Source organism: Melanostigma gelatinosum, assembly GCF_949748355.1.
Source record: "Melanostigma gelatinosum genome assembly, chromosome: 6".
Taxonomy (NCBI): Eukaryota; Metazoa; Chordata; class Actinopteri; order Perciformes; family Zoarcidae; genus Melanostigma; species Melanostigma gelatinosum.
The window spans coordinates 16,954,665-16,980,106 of record NC_136639.1 but is presented as its reverse complement, the minus strand read 5'-3'; the positions used below and the strand labels follow the sequence as shown (position 1 = coordinate 16,980,106).

At 43.0% G+C, this 25,442-nt stretch overlaps 1 protein-coding gene across 1 annotated transcript in view; it reads left to right on the top strand.

Moving 5' to 3' along the window:
* Positions 1 to 25,442, top strand: part of grid2 (glutamate receptor, ionotropic, delta 2) — a gene marked incomplete at both ends in the record, with an annotated part of 423,012 nt that overhangs the window by 327,655 nt on the left and 69,915 nt on the right. The window contains 3 exons of the mRNA XM_079271038.1: positions 1,563 to 1,664; positions 7,631 to 7,828; positions 11,695 to 12,007. Coding sequence (XP_079127164.1) covers positions 1,563 to 1,664; positions 7,631 to 7,828; positions 11,695 to 12,007 — 613 coding nt within the window. The remainder of the gene's footprint in view (positions 1 to 1,562; positions 1,665 to 7,630; positions 7,829 to 11,694; positions 12,008 to 25,442) is intronic.

Here is a 25,442-nt window from a genome sequence, read left to right as displayed (position 1 = left end):
TTATGGTTGATTAGATTTAAAGTCGAGTTGGGCAGTGCTATGCTGGGCTATGATTATGAGAGGTCACCAGATTTCAATCTATAAGAATGCCTTCAAGTTTTTGGTTAATGGTAAACTGAATATATCCGACAATGACAGTCGTGAACATGAGCGTTGTTAACGCTCAGGACAGTTTGCAACGCTCACAGACAGACAGACAGACAGACATCAGCCACTGTGTACTCTGTCCTTGCCTCCAAAGTCTCAACAGTCAACTTGACGAATGAGCGAGTGCGTAAGGAGGGTCAAGTTCGCACTTGTTATTGCCCTGTGCTACCAGGACTCCATTTGTGCACGGGGAGCAGAACTGCTACCATGTGACGACGCTTTTCCGCTCGCTGATGCTTTTTTGTGTGCTCACGTACATGAAAATAGGTCTGAAAGACAAATTTAACGCCATAGAATCCAACCAAGTAAATAGTAAAAAGAATAGAATAAATGAACGTGAACTGGTTCATTAGAATCTGTGTAAACTGAAGCTCTTGTGAAGTGGGACCTTGAGCAACACTGATAGCCCTACCTTAACTGGTGCAACGGAACAGTGAGGGAAATCCCACCCGTGGTGGTCTACTCTGGCTGTGTCCAATGACTATGTTCAGCAAAGTGATTCTACCAGAGGAGCGGATTAAATTGCTACTTCAAACAGGATTTGAAATGTTCGCTACATGCCACGGCGCTAAACAGAAACCAGTTTTTTGTCACAGTAAGTATTAGTCCCAAAAGGGAATTGATCAGAATTGGCAGAGAATAACACATTCAACAGTAACTTCCGGCTTTAGAGAAATGGATTATCCCATATTTCCCTCTGCAGCATGCCCTCTGCTTCTCGGGTGTGTTTGTGTTTTCTTCTAGCACAAATCAAGCCATGCAATTTTGTGTGTATCACAGTACGCGTGTGTGGTGGTGCATGTTTGTCTTTGCAGACAGCAAATCAACTCTTTTTTTTGTTTCTTTCTCTGCTACCTCTACAGGGAGAGCAGCTTGATCTTGAAACAATATCTTATTCAAAGCGGAAGGCAGCAGATGAAGGAAATATGATTTGGGACTTAAATAATGTGGTCCGGGGGAAAAGATTGGAAGTTTATTTAATCCACAAAGAAGTCTGGGTCAGATTCATAAAGCGGCTTTGAATAAAATTACCATAATTTCCAGGTACAGTGCATAGTGCACCTGGGGTACACCATGGTGTGTTCAGGAAATTCATTTTCAAAAGTGGGGCTTTATAGAAAGTAGGACATTAAAATATATGGTATGAAATAGACAGAAAATTATTTGTGTTTACAGTTACAAGGCTACTGTACTTTGTTACTGTGTGTTAACATCTCATTGCAGCTCTCATTTTGTTCAATAAGTATTCCGTCTGGATCACAAGGACGTCATTTTAATGTTTTGATATTGTGTGCTTGAGGTGCATTTGCCTCTTTCCTTCTCTTACCGTTTATCGCTCTGTAAACCCAATTCATCCGCTGTCCACGATGTCTGAGAATCGAACTTGTATGTTTGTGTGTCTGTTTACATTGCAGCTGGCAACGTGGGACCCAGTTCACGGATTGAACGGCACGCTGACAGACAGGAAATTGGAAAATAACATGAGAGGAGTGGTGCTACGAGTCGTGACTGTTCTGGTGAGTGTCTGACCTGTGTTTTCATTTCTTTGCGCAAGTCTCTTCTTTTATCATTCTGTGATTTGAAATTGGCCATACATAGGAAAAAAAAAGGAGCTGTTTCAGTGTTCCTTGTTTGAAATTTGTCCAGCCGCTCACTCAAAAGAAATCAAAGACGGACTGTTGTGACTAGAGCCGGAATGTCAGACTTTTATTGTATTTCCGTCCTTTTGTCTAGTTTTCTGCACATCATTCAACTGTGTCTTTACGGAGCCGTAGAGAGGGACAGGATGTGTTCGGGAAGGAAAATGGCAGACAAACATATATGAGACAAAAGTGTTGAGAGTCAGAGAAGGCGAAACACAAATAAAATGGAAGAAGATGAGCTTAGTAATGGCCCGAACTATAATCCTTTCATTAGCTTCCATTTTGACATTTGACAGCTAGATGATGGAGAACATTGGAGACTTGATGAAAGTGAGACTCCAGCTCTTTCTGTCTCGCCTGCAGCATCGATTTGAGTACATCTCATGAGTGCTTTAAAGATTCACATCTGTAAATTCTTCATATCCCGTCTTTGAAGTCAGAAGCAGAGAAGAAAGAGATAATGCTAGACATCTTTGTTGCGATCTTTTTTTTCTTTCTAAATTGAAATTTCCCCAGCTCTTTGATTTTCATCATCTTTAAAAGGAAAAAGAATATGGATTGTGTATTTTGATGTCGCCCTTTCTCTCATTGACCAGGTGGCTCCTATAGATGTACCGTATTTGACCATTTATTACTGTATGTGTACTGTATCTATTGCCCTCTCTACCCTTCATATTCTGTGCATCCCTGGTTGTGTAAATGTGTGTTACCCATGATGACTGAAGCCTCATGAGCGCCTAAAGACAAGAATAGACAGAAATATCGTGAAATGTCCAGGGTGCAGCCCGGATGTGCTGTGTTGTTTTTTTTTACGTGAGAATGGTTAGAGGGCAAATCCTGATTGTGTGTGTGTGTGTGTAAGTGTGAGTGCATGATGTGAAAGGTTCCTAAAGGGACCTTTGGAACAGATTGTTTCCGTGTTGCTCTGGGCTTTTTTTCTGCTGTGATACAACTGTTTTCTGTGTGTGATGTGCAGTTGTCTCACACAGCACCATGCAGAGCGGCTCCTGCGCCGCAACAAGCAGAAACAAACAAGCATGTGTGAACACGCACATGTACACGAAAACAAAGATGAACCTGTAAAAGGAGGTTATTTCTAGTCTGTCTACTGTTGAATAGTTATCGATTAGTTCATTGGTGATTAGATCATACCACTATTCGGGCTAATGACTTTAAATCAATGCTATTGATTGGCTGGGACTGTTTTGATTGTTAAATAAATGTTACCAAGGAATGGCTAAATCCCTGCAATTATGTGTCCATGGTTGTCTACAGGGCTTAGTAGTGGATACAGTTTGCTCACAAGTGTGAACAAAATTGATATTTTGAAAGAGTAGCAAGCTGTGAATATATACTGCAGCCCAAATATGCAGCCAAAGGCAGACGATGTCCCTTTTTAACTTGAGTTTACTTTTTTTTTCATCATGAAAGCATGCTCAGTTTTTTTCCCCCGAATTAACCACAAGTTTTACTTTGAAAGAGGATCAGGCCCACATTAAGCACAGCTGATGATTGAGAATGATTGGCCATAATGATCCATTATGATTGATCAGCTTACATTCAATTGTTTTAGACACTGAGTTTGATTGAATGATGTTGTTAGAGGGAAATGCGACAAAGGACCCCCGGCCGCAGACCTTGCCGTGTTCATGGTCGTTGGCTTTACCTCCATGCCAAAGGTACACCCCGAAAAGTTCACAGCAGAGACTTACATCTACCTAGTTGTTTGTACCAGTTGATAAAAAGGTTGGACCTGTTGAACTGTATATATATACAGTATATATATACAGTTTGTCCACCATCGTTATCAAACTGAGACTGAGGGATAATTATCTTCTGCAGAGACTGGCAGAGCTTTTCAAAATACATTTTACACCAATTTCACGGTCAAATCCACAGAGTGTTTTGAATATGCTCACCGCTACAAATCACCACATGACAATGTCATGCCCAGAAGGACACTTCAAATGCCATTACTTTAGTCTTTGTGGTACAATTGGTGTTTCCTGCTCCAATCACCTCTTCAAAAACAGCTAATCATCCATCTGACCACATGTGGTACTTCCAGTCAAGAGGACACCGGGGATGAACTTGCATCAAAGGAATTAGAGTAGAGGAAAGGAAGCAGGAGGAGGGATGAGCTAAATGAGAAATGGGAGCAATATTGGGAAGACAAAGAGGAGATGGAAGAGAAGGGCCGCCAGTTATGGAGGGTTGTGAGCTGGTATTGCAAGAATGACAAGTGGCAAGGATTGTAGCCTCGATGGATGGAGAGAGAAGAGGTGTGCAGACATATGTTTCGGTAAAGCTGGGGACGTTGGAAAGATACCAAACGGTGTGTATCACAGCTGGTGAGTGGCAGGGGAAAGGAGGATAATGCAAAATAACGACAAAGAGAGGGAGACGAGGCGGTAGAGAGACAGATTGCCGCCACAAAGCCAGACTACATCTCAGGAGGTGATTTTTCGCGACAAGATTTCATTCTGAAAACCATTGACTGAGTATTGAGCCTGGCAGCTCAAAGCGAGACCAACCAGCAAGCTAAATCAGAAGAGTTGAGATGATAACATGACTCGTTGCCTCTCAAAATTCAAAACTTAAACAACTCATTCAAACCAGATATTATATGTAAGGCATTTATTCCAAAAAACTTTATAGTTTCATCGAGAATTGAGACTGTTTCTCCAAAAGCCACCATGTTTTGCAAGATTAAAGACAGAAGGAAAGACCAGTGACAGTCCAGCAAGTGTAGGAAGAGTTCATGTTGATGTCTAAGTGAAGGAGAGAGCTGTCATGCACTGTACAGACAACTTGAAATGACATCTGTGTCAAAGCCTTTGCCAGAGGACAGTGAGCTGAGCTAAAATCGTGGGTTGGCTTAGAGACACTAGAGGGACATGCATTCTGTTCTCCTCGTCCTTTTCAGTGCACCGTAATGAGTACTTTCAAACACCCCCCGCCCCCACCCCCACATACACACATCTACACAAAGTTGCACTGTTTCTTGTCTTGTATTGATCGGCCGCTGCCATTGGTTTTGTGTTCTATTGTGTTGGTGGGCCTGTGTTTACAGTCACATACATGTGTGGAGTATGAATATGTTGGCTTTCACTGCAAATCATGGAGCCTGTTTACTTGGAAAGCAATTACCGCACAACAGGTAAATTATTGGGAAAACATAGAGAGAGAAAATGGAATGGAATGAGAATCTTTTTCAGGCACAGCTCAATTTTGACTTAGAAAGTATAATTTTAATTTCCAATCATCAAGTGAAAGCAAATAGGATACATTAGTCCTTCGTTTTTGTACTTTGTAAAACCATTTACTTATTGAGTGTTTGTTGCTACATTGTTGTCATTTATTTATTCTTTAACTGCTTGGTACTACACACGTACCATGCCCCTGGACCAAGCCCCCAGGAAGAGTGCCGGGATTTGAAGCAAATTTGACATATTGGCCAAACTGTGGAACTTATGGGTCCGTCACATGATACCATTTGGGCCAGAAAAAACAAGTGCTAACACTTGAATAGCCCTTAATTAAATCATTAGGTACTGAAAGTTGTGAAATGCAATAATAGCCAATCCGGGGTTGCTTTCCTTCTTCCGTTCATGAGAACGAGGCTGGACGGAGGGCTGGTCGAAGGGGTTAAGGGGAAACGCTAGTGCGCTTCCTCAATGAGCCCATGGATGCGGAAGATTTGGGTAATTTAGTGTGGATTTCATAATCGTAGGTCAAACCTTGTTTTCCTTCATGCGCAGTTGAACAACTGTCATAGGAATGAACAGGGCGACACCTCCAACGCTGTGTCCAGTTCTCTTTAAACATCCACACCCTAGACCGATTGACAACCTAGCTTGTTAGAAGCCTGTTGTCCTGCACTTCAGAAATAGAATACGCAATAAAGACGAGGCGAATGCACTCATAAAACTCCAAGCTGGAGAAGTAGTGGAACATTCTTCCACCCTCATGTGTCTACAGAGTTGATTTGGAAACATTGATACCTTCTAAATTCTAAATATGTCATCATGGCTGTGTAATGTATGTCATACGTTACCTTTAGAGATGAGCTTCCAATGTAAACATTCGCCTGAGAAGTGTATCTGGACAAGTGGTCAATTGTGTTATTGTTCCCCTGTACAAAAGGATCATCCATGTTGGTCTATAAAGGTTGAAAGTACCCGCATAGGGAAGCAGTGTGTTGTGCTCGGGGCGTTATTCAGTATGTATGGGTGTGTATGTCCGTGGGTGTTACTGCCTTGATGGATAGCTGCTTCTGGTGAGAGAGGGACTTGGCATGCGTGTCCACTCACTGCCTAATGGGTTATTGAACAGCAGCATGTAGTAAGGATTAGAAAGCGCCATGGTAATACGTAGCATAGCCTGCATGCATGCATGCCTTGTCTGTGCTTAATGTGCAGCCAGCATCCAGTCAATAACGCACAGGCCCCTCATAAATCTGCGAGACATATTGGCCTGAAACATTTCACTCATCAATCGGGAAGTATTACAGAAGAGGGAAAAAGAGAGGTGAGGGAGATAGAAGAGAGAAAACTCCTGTGTGAAACACTCAATCAAAGTACAGTCAGTAAAAGTTGCTCTCCATGTTGAAAAATACCTTGTTTCTCCTTGCGCCGTGTCCCTTTAATTGCCTAAAATGTCAGCGTCGTTGGATGCCATTTGACCTCATCTGGAAGCTGCCCTTTAGATGCCATGGAGATATTGACAAGCAATGTTCAGCCGTCCCAAGCGCATTTCGAAATGACCCAATAAAAAACAAATCTGCTGAATTGCACGGCGCCATTATTGATTTCCAACATTTTAATTCACTTGAAAATGTTAAATAGGCGATGTTTAAACAAATTATTAATCATGGTTCCCTCTGTGAATAAAAAGAAAGCTGAGTAGGGAACTTTGGGAGCTCAGCCAAAACAAGATTGAGGGCTACTTGTTATTTCTCTCCTCTAATCTAAAAATGTTAACACTTAAACAGATATTAAGTACAGCATGTCGTTGCATCTTTTTTTGTACATTAGTCAGTATCCAGATTGCCGTGACAAGAACAGAAGGCAGAATTATTCCTGGTCAGAACTTCTTCTTTTTATACCATATTGCTAACAATGGTATGTAGTATTCTTTCCAAATCTTGTTGTGCAGTAACTGACATAAAGCAATGTTTCAATGAGTCCCCGTGCTGTTAGTATCTCAAATTGTACGAGGGATCAAGGATACACATGGATGTATGAGAGAGCTGGATTTGATGCATGTTTCACCCCTGTTATGGCGTTTCACATGTCAGAGGGGAGACAAATCCCATGTTCACCCAATTATACATCGGATGGTAATGCATATTGAGAGTTGGGTACTAAAGGTGGCTTTCAAGTGCAGCAATGTGTCAGTGAAACGGTAAGAGGAACAAGACTCAGAGCGAAGGTAAAACATGCAGGTATTAAAACATTAAAAGGCATCATTTTGTTCGTGGTAGGAAATGTTTTCAACCATCCAAGCTGTTTTTTTAAGATGTAAACTCCAAAGGGAAACTTTATTATTAACGCCATTATTATTGTTCCATCTTTTGAGGCGTGCACTGATGGTTGTAAACATACTTCGAATTATGCTGGTATAGTGAATAAGAATATGTTGTATATGTTATAACGTGACCTCTTTGTACTGTCTTTGTCATGTTGGCTCTCACAGATGTTCCCCCAACCTTCGAGATGAACGGTTGTGGTGGTATAATGGCCACTTGAGTAATTGGGTGATTTGATGCTTGAATGATGGTGTATTGATTGGCTGCTTGACTGACTTGCTGACACACTGATTGATCTTTTGCCTTGCAGGAGGAGCCGTTCGTAATGGTGTCAGAGAATGTTCTGGGAAAGCCGAAAAAGTACCAGGGCTTCTCCATCGACGTGCTGGACGCTCTGTCCAACTACCTGGGCTTTAAGTACGAGATCTACGTCACTCCAGACCACAAATACGGCAGCTTGCAGCCTGACGGTCAGTGGAACGGACTGATGGGTGAATTGGTCTTTAAGGTGAGGAGAAAATAATTCACATGCACGCACCACACACCCACACACACACACACTCACAATAAGATTGAACATTGGAGAACAATGACATGGGTTGGACAAATAAGATGAATTAGCCTGCAGAGAGAATATGGAAATAGGAGTTTGTTGCTTATTTATGCATCGTCATTACAAGAATACACAAGGAGGAGAAGCAGGCATGCAAGCAGACGCATGCCATCGGCATCACTTATGCTAAATAGGACCATAGCTTCCTTCAGGTTGAGTCTGCACAGTCTGGAGTCCCCATCATAACATTCCCACTAAAAATCCTGTCACTTCAAAAGCAAATATTGCAATAGGCTACCGTAGGGCTGACTTTAACTTCTTTAAATTGGAGCGAGAAATTTAGACTCTCAGCGATGTCATATTGCGTATTGGTGAAAAAAAACACTGCAGCTTTCTAATGATTTGACTCGCTTCAGGTGTCTTCAAGTGTTTGATGCATAACTTCTGGCAGACACTTGAACCGCTTCAGTAAGAAGACGAAAAGAGTGGCGATGACGTTTCTCAAGAGACTGTGAAGCTATGAATGTGGATGTCACGACGATGGAGAGGTCTACAGTTTGATCGGCGCAGTTGGATGATAATTACTTTAACCTTATAGCCACCATAGCAAATGGGCTACTTGAGGTAGCCCCACCATTGCTGTTCATTAGCACAAAGTTTACAAATGTCACTGCTGTGTAACAAATTATTGGATAAATCTTCCGTTCTGCCAATTTTGATGCTAACGTTGCCTTTTGTCTGGCTGTCGGTTCAGCTTTTCTAGTAGCCATTAGCAAACACCAGGGTCCTGAATATTTGACGTTATTTTGCCAAAATACTGAATGTTTGTGTAGTAATCCATCAGTTCATCTTTGCCTGTTTACCCCAGAAAGAAAGTAAGCAACAAAGAAGAGGAATGAAATAAAAAAGGACCTTTACAAATGTGTCTATTCGGAGTGGTGACAATAATTCAGATTTTCATCTTTAATTACACAATCAATCAAATATATTGGTGATCAATATCTCTCTGAGAAGTTAAAGAGCTCTTATCAGATGCCATATTTGTTGCACTCGTGCTCATTCCTCATCTTTTACTGCAGAAAACACAGCGCTCGTTTTATTTTGCGCCAGAAACACGCTCTAAGCAAACACGTGGAAACATCTGCATGTACCTTCACTGTTCCTCTGGGGCCTTGGTTCCTTTAAAACACATGTGTCAAACTCAAGGCCCGCGGGCCGAATATGGCCCGCCACGTCATTTTATGTGGCCCACGAATCCGCCAGCAAAACCAAAAAAATATATATCTTTTTTTTTTCTTTTTGGAAAAATAATTAAAAGTTAGACTTGAAAATAAAAGTATCCCCATGGTCAAAATTATGAGATAGAAAGTTGAAATTATGAGATAGCATGTTGTCTGTGTACCGACATTAAAACTATCACAACAGGTGGACAGGAGAGGCAACAGCCCGAAAAGAGGTTTTCCAACAATTGGAAAAGATCGACAAATAATCCCAAAATGTCCACGAAGAGAAAAATTGATGCAAAGGGAAGAAAATGTGATGAAAGATGGGAAAGTGAATACAAGTTTGTGCTTCATGAAGAAAAACGTGTCTGTCTTCTGTGTTATGAGGTGTGTCGGTGATGAAAGATACAATTCACGTCGGCATTTTGACACCAAACACGGAGCTAAATTTAGCCTCCAAGAAAAACATCAAATTGTCCAAGAATTAAAAGGCAGACTGCAATCACAGCAGAATATATTTACACAGCTACAGCCCAGTGCATGCTAAAGGTATGTGAGCAGAGCTCCGACCAGATACAGACTTTTACAAACGTCAGTTTGTGAAGAAACACCATCGCAGACCGAGTTCATGAACTAGCAGCAATCTAACAACACAGCTAGCTAAGAGACGAGCAGGTACTCGTCTTCTTCATTAACTGTTGATGAAGCACAGACAACACGGATACAGAGCATCTATCCATGTTCATCTGCTGAAATGGGATGCTATGGACTGCTGAAATGGGATGCAAGGAGGACGGCGCAGTAATGACAACAATGGGGTCTCTTTTCCTTTCATAACCTGAACTAAGTAGAGGCGAGATTAAAGAAACATGGTAGCTGGGTACGGAGTTAACACTGATAGAGGTCAATGCAGCGAGGTTTTCCATGAGAAATCCCCTTAACAGAAAAGAACACAGGTTACTCTTACTTTAAAACAGCAATTCAACAATAGACAAAAGAGGAGCAGGAGTGGATTCTCATCCAACAACCCTCTTACATTTTCATACAATAAAGACCCAGCTGGTCTTTAATTACCATTCCCCACCTCGTGTGTGTGTGTACAATCTCCTTTGATGTTCTCTTGGAATTACGCTAATCTTCTACACATTGTGTTCATACTCCATAGTTCAGGGATGTTTCCTTTTTTATTATTGGCAATGTTTTCTCAGAAGTTTCTTCATTAGTTTCTTTCTGTTGTGGGTCAGGCTTGAATATGTTTCCAACACTGTGTTCTCCTTCCCTTGACCTTGTATACTACAATGCAACTGCTCACAATGTGATGGAGAAATGCTTCAAGCACATGCATGTTTGAAGATGTATGTGAACGCAGACAAGCACAGGCTGTAAATAAACTGAACATTTTGTTTCCCCCCCCCCCCCATCTGTCAGCAACACGGTTTATCTCTCCAAAACCCCAATTATCCCAGATAATTATTACCCAGAGTGCATTTTGGAAGTTTGAATTGCCATGTTGACTGACCAAAGCAGTCGCCATGGCAATTCATCTCTATTCACACACACACACACACACGCATACTTACATATTTGCATGCATATCGTTGTGTTGTCTCAACCAACAGGCGTCCTGCAGGCCTTCTCCTAATATTCTTCTTATGCAGTTTAAATTACAATTTCTGCACATTTAAGCTTTTTGTTTCCTCACTCAACTGTGAAATGAGCAGATTTGTTTGTTGTTGCCTACAGTGGGTTAAAATGTGTGCTTGTTTTGTGTGTGCGTGCGTGTGGGGATATGGATGTTGTAAGAATGCAAGTGTGTGTGTCTGTAAGTGTGTTTTGCCTTGGCTGCAGGGCTTCGTGTTCGCCGACAAATTCCCCAAACTAGTTGCAGTCAGTTGTTTCCAGTAAATTAAATGTAATTATCGAACAAGTTCCTAATATATATGTGCAATATTTGCCACTCATTTTCAAACACACGTGCACACTCGCAACAGCATCTTAAATCCTTGTGAATTTGTGTTATGTCACAAGCAGATGTCTACAGCTGGTAGCCGAGCACTAGGGACTGAAAACATTTTAATTAGACATTGTTGTTTCCGCATTTAAGCTGAGCTCAGCCTATTTTCCTTGGCAGACATACTCACTGACAGCTTTTTTTTTTTTCAACTTAGTCTTTACACGTAAATAATTAAAGCAGTCATTTGTTGTCTCGTACAATTCCAAATGATGAGAAAGGCTTTGAATCAATGCACGGTTTAACAAGCACATCTAAAGATGCCCAGGCCGTGCTGGGTATTACACGGGGCTTACAAGACAGTACGTACATACTTAGGCAAAACAGAGACATATAAAAGGAATATCCATACTTGAGCTTATTTTTGGGTAACCCTTTATTTTCTGACCTTTCTGACTTTCTGAAAACTAGTTTTGTTTCCTTGCCAACAGCTCAGATGTTTGGTAGACGACAGTGAAATGCCTTTGCACTCAGTGAACGCATGCATCTTCTTAGATGATGGGATTTTTTTCAGAGGTGTTCCTCACCTACACATTTCCACAGTGTTGACACTTAAAACTCCTCTGTTTCCCCTCCGCCTCTTGCAGCGAGCCGATGTGGGACTTTCTGCCCTGACCATCACGTCTGAGCGAGAGAGCGTCGTGGACTTCACCACCCGCTACACGGATTATTCTGTGGGCGTTCTGCTGCGCAAGGCCGAACGCACCGTCGACATGTTCGCCTGCCTGGCGCCCTTCGACCTGTCCCTGTGGGCGTGCATCGCGGGCACCGTGCTCCTCGTTGGCATCCTGGTGTACTTGCTTAACTGGCTCAACCCACCCCGGCTCCCCATGGGCTCCGTGTCCTCGACAACACTGTACAATTCCATGTGGTTCGTGTACGGCTCCTTTGTACAACAAGGTAAGGAAGACATGTGACCTGAAATGTTGACAATGCCGCAAATAGGTTTTCTCAAGAACTGTTTTTCAAAACAAGATTGTAGTTCTAAGTCTTTTTGCTTCCGTCACATCATGATGACTTACGATAAGATTAACTACGTGAGGAGATCTGTAAAGGCAGAATGAGTAGAAAACATGTGGTTGGCTTTCCCTGTTCAAGATGTTCATTCTTTTGTAGCCTTTTAATGGAGTAAGTCAAGACCTATAATCCAAGGGTTCCCAGAATCATTTGTATATTGTTTTAGTTCATGAGCACAGTAGGGTTGTTGTTTCATATTTTGCCATGGGGATATGAATTTCAGCAACAAACCATATTTGCAGGGTCCATCTCAAAGGTAAAAGATGGAGAGATAATGGGAGGGAGGGGAAGCATAGAAGAAAAAGGCGTTATTGCTAAAGCAATTTAATGTCAAAACTCTGATTATAGCTGTCCTTTGGGTGTCATGAGTGTGAATTGACCTTTTCTTGTTTGAGCTCAATAGTCAAATGAGAGCAAAAAGGAGGAGAGGTTTTGTTCCACATGGATTGATTGGGGGATAATGACCTCATCCTGGTTTTCTACCCCAAAGATTTTCCAGAATCCGCCAGGCCGTTCTCAGGTGTGAGATCAGACAATTGACACCCAGGGAAGGATTTAAATTCCATCAGTTCAGGAACAGAGCCATGACGGGGAGAAGAGAGGGCAATGGGAGCAGGACTAAAAAATAAGCTCACATAAATGTGCATTCTGTCTGTTTCCCAACCGGTTTGTGTGTTTCCTTGAGTATCTCTATTGACTATAGAATGAGAGAGAGACACTAAATATGTTCTTATTCATCGGCTCATTTTGTGTCTATGCGTATGGTTTTGCAATGTAATAAAATAATAATCACTGCTATTTTACAACGAGCACATTGTGCTCTCGCTATCATGCTCCAGGACTCGCAACAGTTCATTTTTTTAGATGAATTAGTCGTGCAAAATTTAGGAGGATATTTTATTAAAAGCTCCATGTGAAACATTTCAGGACCTGAATAAGCAAATGATGATTTTTCCACTGTTTGGTAAAGAATCCTTCATCGTGTGCTGCAGCTAATGGTGGTAATAACCATGATGATGATGATGATGATACAATTGCTGTTTGATATTCACAATCGTTTCTCTTTTTAGCCTTAATTAACATTTTAGTCGTGGCATCATTAGAGAGTAAGAGAGAGAGAGAGAACATTGATTTCTTTAAGAATGTGTTTGTCCATTGTGCGTGTATATATTCAATATATTGGTGTGTGTGTGGTTCTGTGGAGGGTAAATGCTGTACAGTGTGTGCGTTTGCGCGTGCCAACCAGGTGCTTCCCGTTCATGTGAGAAGAGCTTTGTGCTTTGGCTACAGGTAAATCATTTCTGATTTGGCTAGCCAGAAATATCTCTCAGAAATGTAACTGAGCATGAACTGCCGCAGGGCTAAGTGGGCTGACCTTCACTGGTTTAAAAGTCACCAGCAATGTGGTTTGCTTACGTCCCAGCAGCCTGCATATAAAGCAGAGTTCTCCTCTTCACGTCAACTAATTATAGTAATTTTATGATTAAACTATATCTCGACTGACAAAGTAGGCGTTATTTAAAAAAGTCTGTTTATTAAGTCAGTGACATAAAAACGTACAAACACACAGACGTGCATATATATGAATATTCATGCAGCAACTCCCTGATGTCCCAGACCTTTGTGCTTCACCCTGAATTATTACCCTTTGGGGAAATTGATTGAGATGACACACACACACACCCACAGCAGGAGATGACTGTTGAGTGTGAATAGTTAAACATGACGCCAGAATTCTGCTTTTGGCTGTTTCACTTTGACTGTGAGAGGAAGATAGAGAGGTGGTGTGCAGGATTCGGGTTGTCCGTCCGTCCTTCAGTCCCATTGTCATAAATGCGATATCTCAGAAACCCCTTCGAGGGAATTTCACACAAACGTCCTCCTGGACTGGACCTGGATTTTGGAGGTCAAAGTTCAAGATCACTGTGACCTCACGTGCGTCCCATTCTCGTGATATCTCGGGAGAGACTTGAGCAAATTGCATAAAATTTTACGCAAAAGTCTACCTGGACGTAAGAATGAACTGATTAGAAATAAGTGGTCAAAGGTCCCTGTGACGAAACACGCTAATTATGAAAATGTCACATATGTCTGTTAAGATAAAGTTTTGCCAATTTGGACAGACATGGATTTGAACTGCAGCATGACTGGTTGTTGAGGCATACAACCGCGAGGCGGTAATTCTTGCTCATCAGGGCCACCAAGCTACCAGCCTCTGCGGTGCACGTACAAGAGCCAATAGAGGGAGAGGCACAAAGAGGAAGCACAAGAGGGAATGGGAACAGTGGGGGAAATATCTGTACGCCATGAACTATGTATAATTGGTCTCAAGGAGAGTGAGGGAGACAAGAGAGGGACAGGGAGAGAGGTAAGGGAGACACAATGAGAGTGCATCTGACAAGATTTGCTTTGTAAACTGCTACATCAAAGGCCTTGTAGAAGTCCTGTGATTTGGTTTTGTTATTCAACATTAATGTTGTATCTCCTCAAACAAAAGAACATCTCAAAGAGCAACTTTGACAGGAAGAAATGAATCAGTTGTTCTAAATATTAGCTGTAAGATGTGCAGCAGGAATATAGAGAAACAGATAAAAAGTCACGACTCCCACATGCACATTTAATGACCTTAGCTCAGTGATGGTGAGGCCATATTAATATCGGCAAAAGGCTGTGACTGTTTACCTCCAATCTTTGAAAAAAGAGGCAGAAACAGAGACTGAACATAAATTTATACAATGGAGACTTTACAAGCAGGGCAAGGGTATCATATGATGTGGATATACAGTACACTTTATCAGAACAAGGTTGTACGTACTTTTAAGAGCAATAAACAACACTGTGGGAGAACACTGCACTCAAAAGGGTCTTTGGGCCAAAAATAATAAACAAGCTGTTGACAATCCAGTTTTGCATTTACACACAGGTATAGTTGCTGTTCCTGCTGTGTTGAAAACAACAACTCCCAACTTTAACTGAAACAACGTGCAGTGGAGGTGAGCTGTCCAATGAGAGGAACCCTCTCTCAGCACACATCTGCCCGTCATTCTGCATTTGGTCGCACTCCACCGGTCTTCTTTTGAAAGCAGACCACGTTGCAGGTGAAGTGAAATAAAAGCTGAAGACAGAATGAAGTAGAGGAAGCTGTGAGGATATGATTTAAAGAGGATGTGAAATGTTTCCGAGAGGAGATTCATTTTCAGCTTGAGTCGGGCTACTCTTTGGCCCTGTCTGAGGTGGGAAGGTCATTCCAATATTTTTCAGAGCCAGGAGGGAGAAGGGTCAAGGGCTGGATGATTACCAGGTCACATTATTAGGAGAGCCAAGCAGACAACATTAGCAGAGTGCATGGCATTGACTGGCTGGTATGCAGAGCCTGGACAGACCATGGCCTGGAGGGATGCGGATGTGCACTCATTTGCAGTCTTGGACACCAGGTGTTGGGTCTGAAATGAGCCACCACAGGCAGTCGGCGCGTGGGAGAGCAGGATTAGGGTGACATGCAAGAATTCAGGAGGACAGAAAACAAGTGTGCCTGTAGCAGTTTTTGGATGAGGTGCAGAAAGTGTGGTCAGAAGACAGTTGCAGTACCTCAGACAGAAGTTTCAATAAGCTGAGCGGAAGTGCTGAAAATGACGTGCCCACTTCATTTTGTGTTGTAGTTTATTGTAAACCAGCAGGACAAGAAGGCTGTGCTTGAAAGCAACAACAACAAAAAAGAAGCCATTTGTGCGATGGACACATTCATACATGGCGTAGAATGAAAGATGATAATGCTCCTCAAATTACAGCCTGTGAAGTGGATTAAACATCTTTTTTTTTTACGGATATTGGAGACGGAATAGAACCAAAGGCGAATCAAATTGACCATTTTGTTACTGTGTTTGAGTCATCCAGAGAATTCTATGGAACAGTCTAACTAAATCCATTAATGAAGCAATTCGATTTTCATCCGTTTAATTAAAAGCAAACCTCAAAATGCTACAAAGAAACATAATTCTAAGAAGAAAGAAAGAATTATTAACACCAGGAAGACAAGAAGAAGCCGTAAAAGCAGGGGAAAGATAATCCAGCATTTGAAAGAATACGTCTTGCTGTCGAGAGAGGTTTCTGGACCAGTTTTACAGAGAAACCACAGTGTCTGAGGCGCCCCCGGGTGCTGTTCGGGCAGTGTGTTCCTCAGCCAGAGAGCATCTACAACAGATGAAAAAACGGAGAACTGCAACAACCATGATACTCTTTCCCTGTGTCATTGTTTTTGTTGGTGCAAAGCTGCACTTTGAAGACAAGCTAAAGTGGCCACAGTTATCAAATGGACGGTGAACTCTGCTGTAATTGAAATGTGCAGGCAGGCGACAGGAGCTGGCAGTCATAGGAGGCATTTCTGCTGACGGGTAACCTGTGTAGGAGGGAGAGAGGGACGGTGATGCAAGTCAGACTTGTTGAAGAGTGAGAAAAAACTGTAAGAGTGTGAGAGTGAACACTTTACCCCGTCCCATTTCCTGTTCCGATACCTCCCTGTCTCCCCCTATCTGTCTCGCCGTCTCTTCACTTCCTCTTGGCCCTGTCCTGACTCTAAAGTTTTGTCAGCGGCATTTGAGCCAAAGCATAACAGTCAAAAGCAAAACTCTGGTGTCACACTGAATATTTGTCTTTCGCAAATCTTTCCCAGACGCTCTCGCCGTCTCGCTTTCTGGTGTTCTCCTCTAATTACTGTCCCAACCAGTAGGGGAGAAGAAAGACGCTGTGGAGAAGCAGACTGTGTTTTTGTGGGTGTGTGCGCGGATATACGCATGTTATCTTGCAGCCCCACTGTCAGCGTGAGTGCTACTGTCTCTCAATTAGAGCTAACGTTGTGGCAAATGCATGTACGCAGTCACACACAGACGCACACTGTGAATTACTTGTTTTCACTGTATGAAAATAATTCCACGGATACACAAACACATCAGAATCAGGGCCACAGGCCATAACCAACACTTTCATCTTTCCATCTGCTGCTCTAAAAGTCTCTGTCTTGTTTTGATTCCTCTCACACTTTGCACCTCCGTTTTTTCCAACTCACCCCCGCTGTGCATATATCTGTCTGTATGAGTGCGTTTGACTGTGTGTGTGTGTGTGTGCGTGCGTGTGTGTGTGTGTGTGCGTGTGTAAAAGAGCGAAAGAGTGTCTTTTCTTCTCACAGCCTTGTTGTGGCGCCATATAGAAGTAAAAACAGTTGTTTCTCTGTTTCCTTCCTCCCTCCTTTTGTCTTTCATCCCTTCATCCCAGTTCTCTCCATTCTGCAATTCTTTTGACTTACTGCTGAGTTTTCTCAATGTGAGTTGCATTCGCATTCAGCACTCCCCATTCCCTCCCTCTCTCTCTCCCTCCCTCTCTCTCTCCCTCCCTCCCTCCCTCCCTCTCTCTCTCTCTCTCTCTCTCTCTCTCCTCCTCTACGTGTCTCTCCCTCCATCATTATCTCTGCTTCTGCTGTGCCGTGCTGCTGGGAAACCCAACGTTATCATCATTTCACTGCTCTCTTATTTTCTTTTTCTCCCTCTCTTCCTCTCCTTATGTCTCCCTCTAATCCATTATCCCTCTCTAACGACTGTGTTGTGCTGCTGTGAAGTGGACCCAACTTTTGGACGCCCATCCCTCCTGACTGCACCCCGCCATCTCTCCATCTCTCCTCCCTATGTTCTTCTCCTCTCACAGTCTCTTTCTGGCTACAGAGATGTGCCACTGTGAAAAGAGGCCGTCTCTCAGCAGTTCCATTAAATGCATGTCTCTCTCTTGCTCTATCCTCCACTGTGTGCCCTCTGGTTTCTGTGACATTTGTTTCCTCTCCTTCCTCCTTTTTCTCTCCATCCCCCCCCCCCCCCCCCCCCCCCAGATAAACAGACACAGTGAATTCCGTTTATTTCCCAGCGAATGTGATGTAAAGGTCAGGCTTTGAGCAGATTGCAGCTGGAATAAACAATAGATTTAATTGCTTCTTGGTAGATGTTTTTGCACAGTTACTTTTCCCAGAATTGTAATTAATGTTAAATTGTTTGGGGTATCTAATGGGTACATGTAGGGGGGGGAGCTCTTCAAGTTCAAAGTTCAAAGTTCAAAGTTCACTTTATTGTCAAAGTTTCCACATGTGTTATGCATACAGAAAATTCGAAATGCCGTTTCTCGCAGTCCCACAGTGTAATATAGACATGAACATATAACATATAATAGAATAAAATAGAATAAAGTTAAGAACATAAGGGCCTAGATAAAGGATTAAACAAGTAGCAGCAGAGAATAAAAAGTGACTGGTGCTGATAAAAAGTGACTGGTGCTGATAAAGTGACTGGTGCTGGATGAGGGAAGGGGTGTGAGGGGGAGTAGATGTCCTGGTATGTTCCATTTGAGGCAGTGGGGAAAGGTGGGTGAGGGGGAGGGTAGAGAGGTCAGGGGAGAGATGGCAGGGGGGGAGAGAGGGGGAGCGAGAGGAGAGAGGGAGGGAGAGAGTTCAGCATCCTGACCGCCTGGTGGAAGAAGCTGTTCCTCAGCCGGGTAGAGCTCGAACGGAGACTGCGGAACCTTCTCCCTGAAGGCAGGAGGCTGGTTGGAGGGGTGGGTGGGGTCACCCGCAATGCCGAGTGCTTTGCGGGTGAGGCGGGTGTTGTAAATGTCCTGTAGTGTAGGGAGTGAGACTCCGATGATCCTCTGGGCAGAGTTCACAATGCGCTACAGGCTCTTGCGGTTGGAGGCGGTGCAGCTTCCGAACCACAGCGTGATGCAGCTGCTGAGGATGCTCTCAGTGGCGCCTCGGTAGAATGAGAGCATGATGGGGGGGGGGGCTCCTGCTCGCTTGAGCTTCCTGATGAAGTACAGGCGTTGCTGGGCCTTCTTTGCCAGTGCAGTGGTGTTGCTGTTCCAGGTGAGGTCATCTGTGATTGTCACACCCAGGAATTTGGTGCTGCTCACCTGTTCCACAGCAGCACCATTGATGGTCAGAGGGAGGGGGGGTTGGGAGTGGGTTCTCCTGAAGTCAACAACAATCTCCTTTGTTTTCCCCACATTGAGGAAGAGATTGTTATTTTGGCACCAACGGACCAGCTGGTTCACTTCCTTCCTGTAGTTAGTCTCATCGTTGTGGCTGATGAGACCTACCACGGTAGTGTCGTCAGCGAACTTCACGATGTGGTTGGAGCTGTAGTTGGGTTTACAGTCATGGGTCAGCAGGGTGAAGAGAAGGGGGCTGAGCACACAACCTTGGGGGGCCCCCGTACTCAGTGTTAGTGTGTTCGAAGTGTTGTTGTTGACCCGAACAGCTTGTGGTCTCTCTGTGAGGAAGTCCAACAGCCAGTTGCAGAGAGAGGGGCTGAGGCCCAGGTCTGTAAGTTTACACACAAGCTGCTGGGGGATGATTGTATTGAATGCTGAGCTGAAATCTATGAACAGCATTCTGACGTAGGAGTTCTTAGTGTCCAGGTGTGTGAGGGCTGGGTGTAGAGCGGAGGAGATTGCATCCTCTGTGGACCGTTTAGTTCGGTAAGCAAACTGAAACGGGTCCAGGGAGGGAGGAAGGGTGGATTTGATCTGCTTCATGACCAGCCTTTCGAAACACTTCATGATGGTAGAAGTCAATGCGACGGGGCGGTAGTCGTTGAAGCAGGCTGGAGATGACTTCTTCGGCACAGGAATGATGGTGGTTTCCTTGAAGCACGTGGGAACAACAGCCTGGCTCAGGGAGGTGTTAAAGATGTCGGTGAGGACATCCGTGAGCTCCTCTGCGCAGTCCCTCAGCACACGACCAGGAATGTTGTCAGGTCCCGCAGCCTTGCGGGTATTAATCCTCAGCAGTGTGCTCCTCACACTGGCTGGGGACAGGCACAGAGCCTGGTCGTCGGTGGGGGGGGTGGTTTTCTGCGCAGGTGTGTTGTTCTGTGCTTCGAAGCGTGCAAAGAAGCCATTGAGGTTGTTAATGCTCTGAATGTATATTAAAACTCAACATAATGAATGGGACACACACTGACTCAGGATTAATAAGACATGGAGAATGAAGCAACCTTCGACTAGCAATAGACAATTGATATAAAGAATATCTCGGCCTTTTGTTCATCAACAAAAGGCATATCAATACACAAAGTCTTGATTTCCCTCAGTGACCCTGAGTGAATCCAGATAATTGCAGGATGAATGTGATCATTTATGTTGACAAGGCAACACACACACACACACCACAGCTCCAAAACACACAGCCAGATCGAATGAGAAAGAGAAAAGGAAGACAGGTCAGTCAAAAGAGCTCAAACAGAAGTGCTGCACACCATGTTAGTGTTCAAAGTGGCTGCTGAAGCAGGACTGTATAATAATGGAGAAGGTTGGACAGAAAGACAGAATAGTTTAAGCTTTCACAGTGTCCAAACCAACATAAAAGCTGTTGTTATGACTGGAAATAAATACACTGCAAGGTAGAGGAGAGGACAAGTGATTCAGAGATGGTGTATACAGAGGGCAAGAAGCAATGTTGTTGGCAAGAAAGAAGCCAGAATGCATGATAACACACCGCTGTACCTCATTGTAACAGTGTTGGTGGGCATAGATGGGTCACATTATCAGTTGAATGGCACAACATGTGATTCAAATGCAAATAAGGATTAACACCCCTTGCCTCCCGATTAACAAGTCTAAATGTGATGTAATAGTTTGAGCTATTAATGTTCAGTGTCTGTTCGATTTTCTTTTATAGTCGTCAAATGTTTTCCCTCCTCGAGTGACATTAAGTTAGCGTCTATAAATGTCAGTGCAATTGCCTCCATTCAACCACGTCGGAACATGTATTCATCGCATACATCTGTCAGTCTAAACTGGTTTATTGTTGTCGCGTTGCGCAGTGAAGATGAACATCTGGCTCCTTTATTTGCCACATCAGTACTGCCATTCTTTTTCAAGGGTTTGAGGAAAACACTTAAGAGATTTCTCTCTCTATCTCTGCCAGGAGAATCATACAATCGGTCGAGTGAGTGAGTGAGTGAGTACGCACCTTTGTGTCTGTCCACGGCTAATGTCGCATTCTGCTGCAGCAAACTGCATTATATTTTGGGTGCCCAGTTATGGCTGCATGCTCAAGGACCTCTCTTGGTTGCGCTGACTCACACTTTCTCACAACACTTTTTATTGGCTGTTCTTTTACAGCCACTGACTGCCTGCTGACTCCTCACTTGCTACTCTTAACCGGCCCCCGGCTGGTAGGGGCTTTCAACTGACAGCATAGCTGAGTGCATGTCTGACCCCTCATCTGCTTCTCTGCCTTTTGTTGTGTTGAACGGCCTGTTTGGCTAACAAATAACAGACGATTGAACAACCAGTACACACTGCTGTACCTCTCCGCCAGCCGCTGCCTATCTTTGAGTTTAAGTAAACATTACAGTAACATTTATAAGTATTGTACCAAGCAGCACCAACGAGTTATTCTTTTATTTTTTTCATTTTCTTTGTTTTTATTAGTAAGCAACATTTTTCAAGGCAATTTCTTGGAATGAACACATTTTTGAATTGACTTCAGTTGACTTAAAGGGCCAGTAACGATTGTCTTACGTCCATAGAACAGTAGAAGGCCGCACCATATACTGTATGTGACGGAGTGTGTGTGCACTTACCGGCAATAAGTTGTCTGTATGGGGGAAAGGGTAGGCGAGAGCATGGGAAATTGCATTAAATTGTTCTCCACTAAAAAAAAAAATGAAGACGAAAGAAACTAAATAAATTGATTGAAAGTATTGTTTTGAAGTGTAGAATGTTTTTTACTACGAGGAGAGAGGGCAACAGAGAGAGCACTTGTTAAAACTATTCTCTTGAGGTCTTGCCCAGTGTTAGATCCTGGGATACTTCTGGCCCGATACGGGGCTACTTACTGACTCAGCTCTCTATTAAAACATTGTCGAGCTGGTGTTCTTGCGAGGGAACTCGCCTGGCTCCGCTAACTGCCTTTACTCCCGACGTCTACCCTGCTTCCTCCGTACTTTCTACACTCAGACTGCACTATACTCAGATACACATATTATTATTATTATTATTATTATCAGGTTTACATTTGTTAAATCACTCTATGTATTAAACATTTGTTATGTAACGATCATACACTTTATCTTTCGATTACACTTTAACTATTGATTTCTGAGTATATGCTTTATGCTTTTTATATCCTGACCTTCCCCTGATCGTGTATACATGTTTTCGAGGCAGCTCTGTGGGCTCAACTCTTCTTGACTACATTCTTTTTCCCATTACCTCTCTGTTCTCTCAAGATGAGGAATACTTCACTGCCTAATCAAACGTAAAATGCAAAATGCAATTCCTCAAACTTTTAAAAACAGAAACAAGGCTCACTTTTAGCCAATTAAAACATGATTTGCTGTCGGTGCCGTTTAACAGAGTTTCCAAAACAAAAATGTTTTTTAAACTCTGTGCTTATAAATTAAATCTGCTCTCATAAAGTTATTCAGTGTAATAATGTGAAACAGAGAGAAAAGAGAGTGACGGGCAGCCGGAGTAAGGACAAAGAGATGAAAAACAATGGATGCAAAAAAGAAAGCGTGACAGAAAGACACCATGTTCAAACTCAACTCATTGCGTTTTTTTTTCTTTTGCTTGTGCTCGTAAACACGAGAAACAAACAAAACAGTCACCTGCTCAAAGCTTTGCTACACTTTCCACAGGCGACCTTCAACAGATCCTAAAACTTAGGATCTAACCTGAAGATACCCTGTTGAAAAACAACTAGGAAAAAACAACAACTAAACTTTCTGATGAAGATTTTCCTCATATGCCAGTGTTTGTAAAGCCCTCTGGTGGAAATAAAAAAGACACTAACACACTTCATCTAGCAGGCGAACAGGCAGATTCACAAAATCTGGCGTATGCAATATGTTGATGGTTGAATTAAGGAGGGAACACAGAAAGTGCGGATCTGTGTAAATTGGCACAGTGAGTGTGGACATGCTGCCCTTGAGAAAAGCGAGACGAGATGTTTGAGAGGAGTGACAGAGAGAGAAGGGGGCGGGGGGGGGGGCATGTGGGTTGTGAGATGTGAAATATTGAGAATGACAGTGTTATAATTGAATATGAGCGACTCAAACACAATCACTATCAAGGGAAAGAGCTTAGAAATACACCCGTATACTCAGAGTTTGTGTGCATAGCAAGGCACAAAGTGAAAATTGCTGAGCGAACCATCTGTCAGAAGTTGGACTCAGAGAGGCGGCCGTGGTCTTATTGGTTTGATAGAACAAGACACGGTGTGCATGCAGTCACCTATAATGAGACGACGGGGCTGTAGCAGCCGGCTGAATTCACCGTGCATGTGTGGTGGACGAACACGCGGATTGTGTGTGTGTGTTTTTTGGCGAGAAAGAGGAAAAGAGTTTAGAGAGCCCAGGATCTAATCTGTCATTTTATTGTGTTTGTTTTTATAAGGAAGCTTCATAGTTACTCTAGGTTTCAGACACCCACAACCCTGTTTTGTCTGACTTTTGTTTGTACATTTTTCTGTGAAGAGGAGCTTTGAGATTCAGTTTGAGGGGGAATAACTACAGTCGTGAACTTCAATTTCAATTCAATTTATTTTTGTGTAGCCCAAAATCACAAATTACCTGTGGGAGAGCAACAGAGGAGGGATCCCTCTCCCATGATGGGCAGAAGTGCAATAGATGTCATGTGTACAGAATGAACAGCATAACAGAATTACAACACATTCAATGTATGACAGAACCACGGCAGGAGGCAAGACCAGGGTCCAGGTATAACCCGGATCCACAGGAACCTGTGAGGTGTGAAAGCACAGAGACTCTGGTGAAGAAGCAGGTCAATAATGTGCATTAATGATATCGGTAATATGAAATAGTAATGTGCCTTATATATAAAATAGTAACGTGCGCCTTACAGAATGGGCAGTACCATAAAAGTTTCCTGTTCCGAATGTTTTGTATTCTCCCATGAATACTGCTAGGGTGAGATTTGAACACATACTTTCATTCATCATCACTTTTCAAACAACCTTCAGACATTATGGCTGCACACTGGTGTGTGAAATGTTCTCTCTTTCCGCAGGCAGAGTCCTTACTTTTACCTTAAAGAAATAAGCATATACCGTACATAAAATGCCACGAGCAAACACATTCGCACACAGACAGCCTTGACGTCCCCCTGTTGTAGCCCTTAAACAATACACAGATTGTATTGATCCATATATAGGAGGTGAGCAGGGAAACACAGCCTGTAAATAAGCCCAAAGAAAATTCTGCTGACTCCATCATTTTTGTGTTCCTTTCAACTGTAAAAAGGAAGCAAAAGTGCTGATGAGGCTTGAAGAAAGGAGGAGAAACGAGTGTTTCTGTAATAAGTACAATGTCAAGCAGTTTCTGCATATGGTACACACACACACACACACAGAGTCAGAGCAGTACGCTTACCCCAGCCGTTCTCGGAGGGCACTAGGAAGTCGCCACACTAAGCCACACACGCATGCAGATGCAGACACACACTCGCAGAGAAAAATGCCAGGGGTTTATCGGCAGTCTCCACACTTGGCCCAGTGCAGTCTGGAACGGCACTGGCTGCTCCACTTTCATTCATTCCAGGGAATAAGAAAAAAGCTCTGCAGAGCCAAAAAGCAGCCCGTTTTAATGAATGTTTACAAGCGATGATGCGGCAAGTTGGTCAGAGTGTCTCTGAAGGGCAGACACACAGACACACGTTTGTGAGTGTGTGTGAGTTGAAAATAGTGTGTATAATTTTAAGTGTGTAATCATTTTGTCAAATGATATATTTAGTCAGTTTGACCTAAAATTGAGTGAACTTGTAAGGACTTCTTTGTACACAAGGACGTTTGTAAGCCAGTGTAATGTAGTGCAACAAAAATCAAAATGTACGGAGAGACTTATTCATTTCAAGCCATAGAGGCTAGTGTTGCAACTGTTTGATATTCCTTCTTTTAAATCTCTCATTTAAGACCCAAGTCTTAAAGAATAACCTGGCCCAAACCGGATGCATATTTTAGGGTGCTTTCACACCTGTAGTTTGGTTCATTTGGTCCGAACCAATGGAGAAAATGATGCATTGTCTCATTTTAGGAGTCGTTCTGTTTCTGTTCACACTGATTTTGAGTTATACAGACTGACAGGTAACTCGTTGATTGGACAGTTTTGCCGATGGTCACTGTGCATCATCAGGACCCACGTGGGGGAATTTACATTCCAGGGACTGACAGAAGTTTATGCAGCACTTTAATACTTCTGATGTGTGTTCTTTGGTGTCACAAAGAGCACTTGAGCGGTCTCGGTCTGGTTGTTTGGTCAGC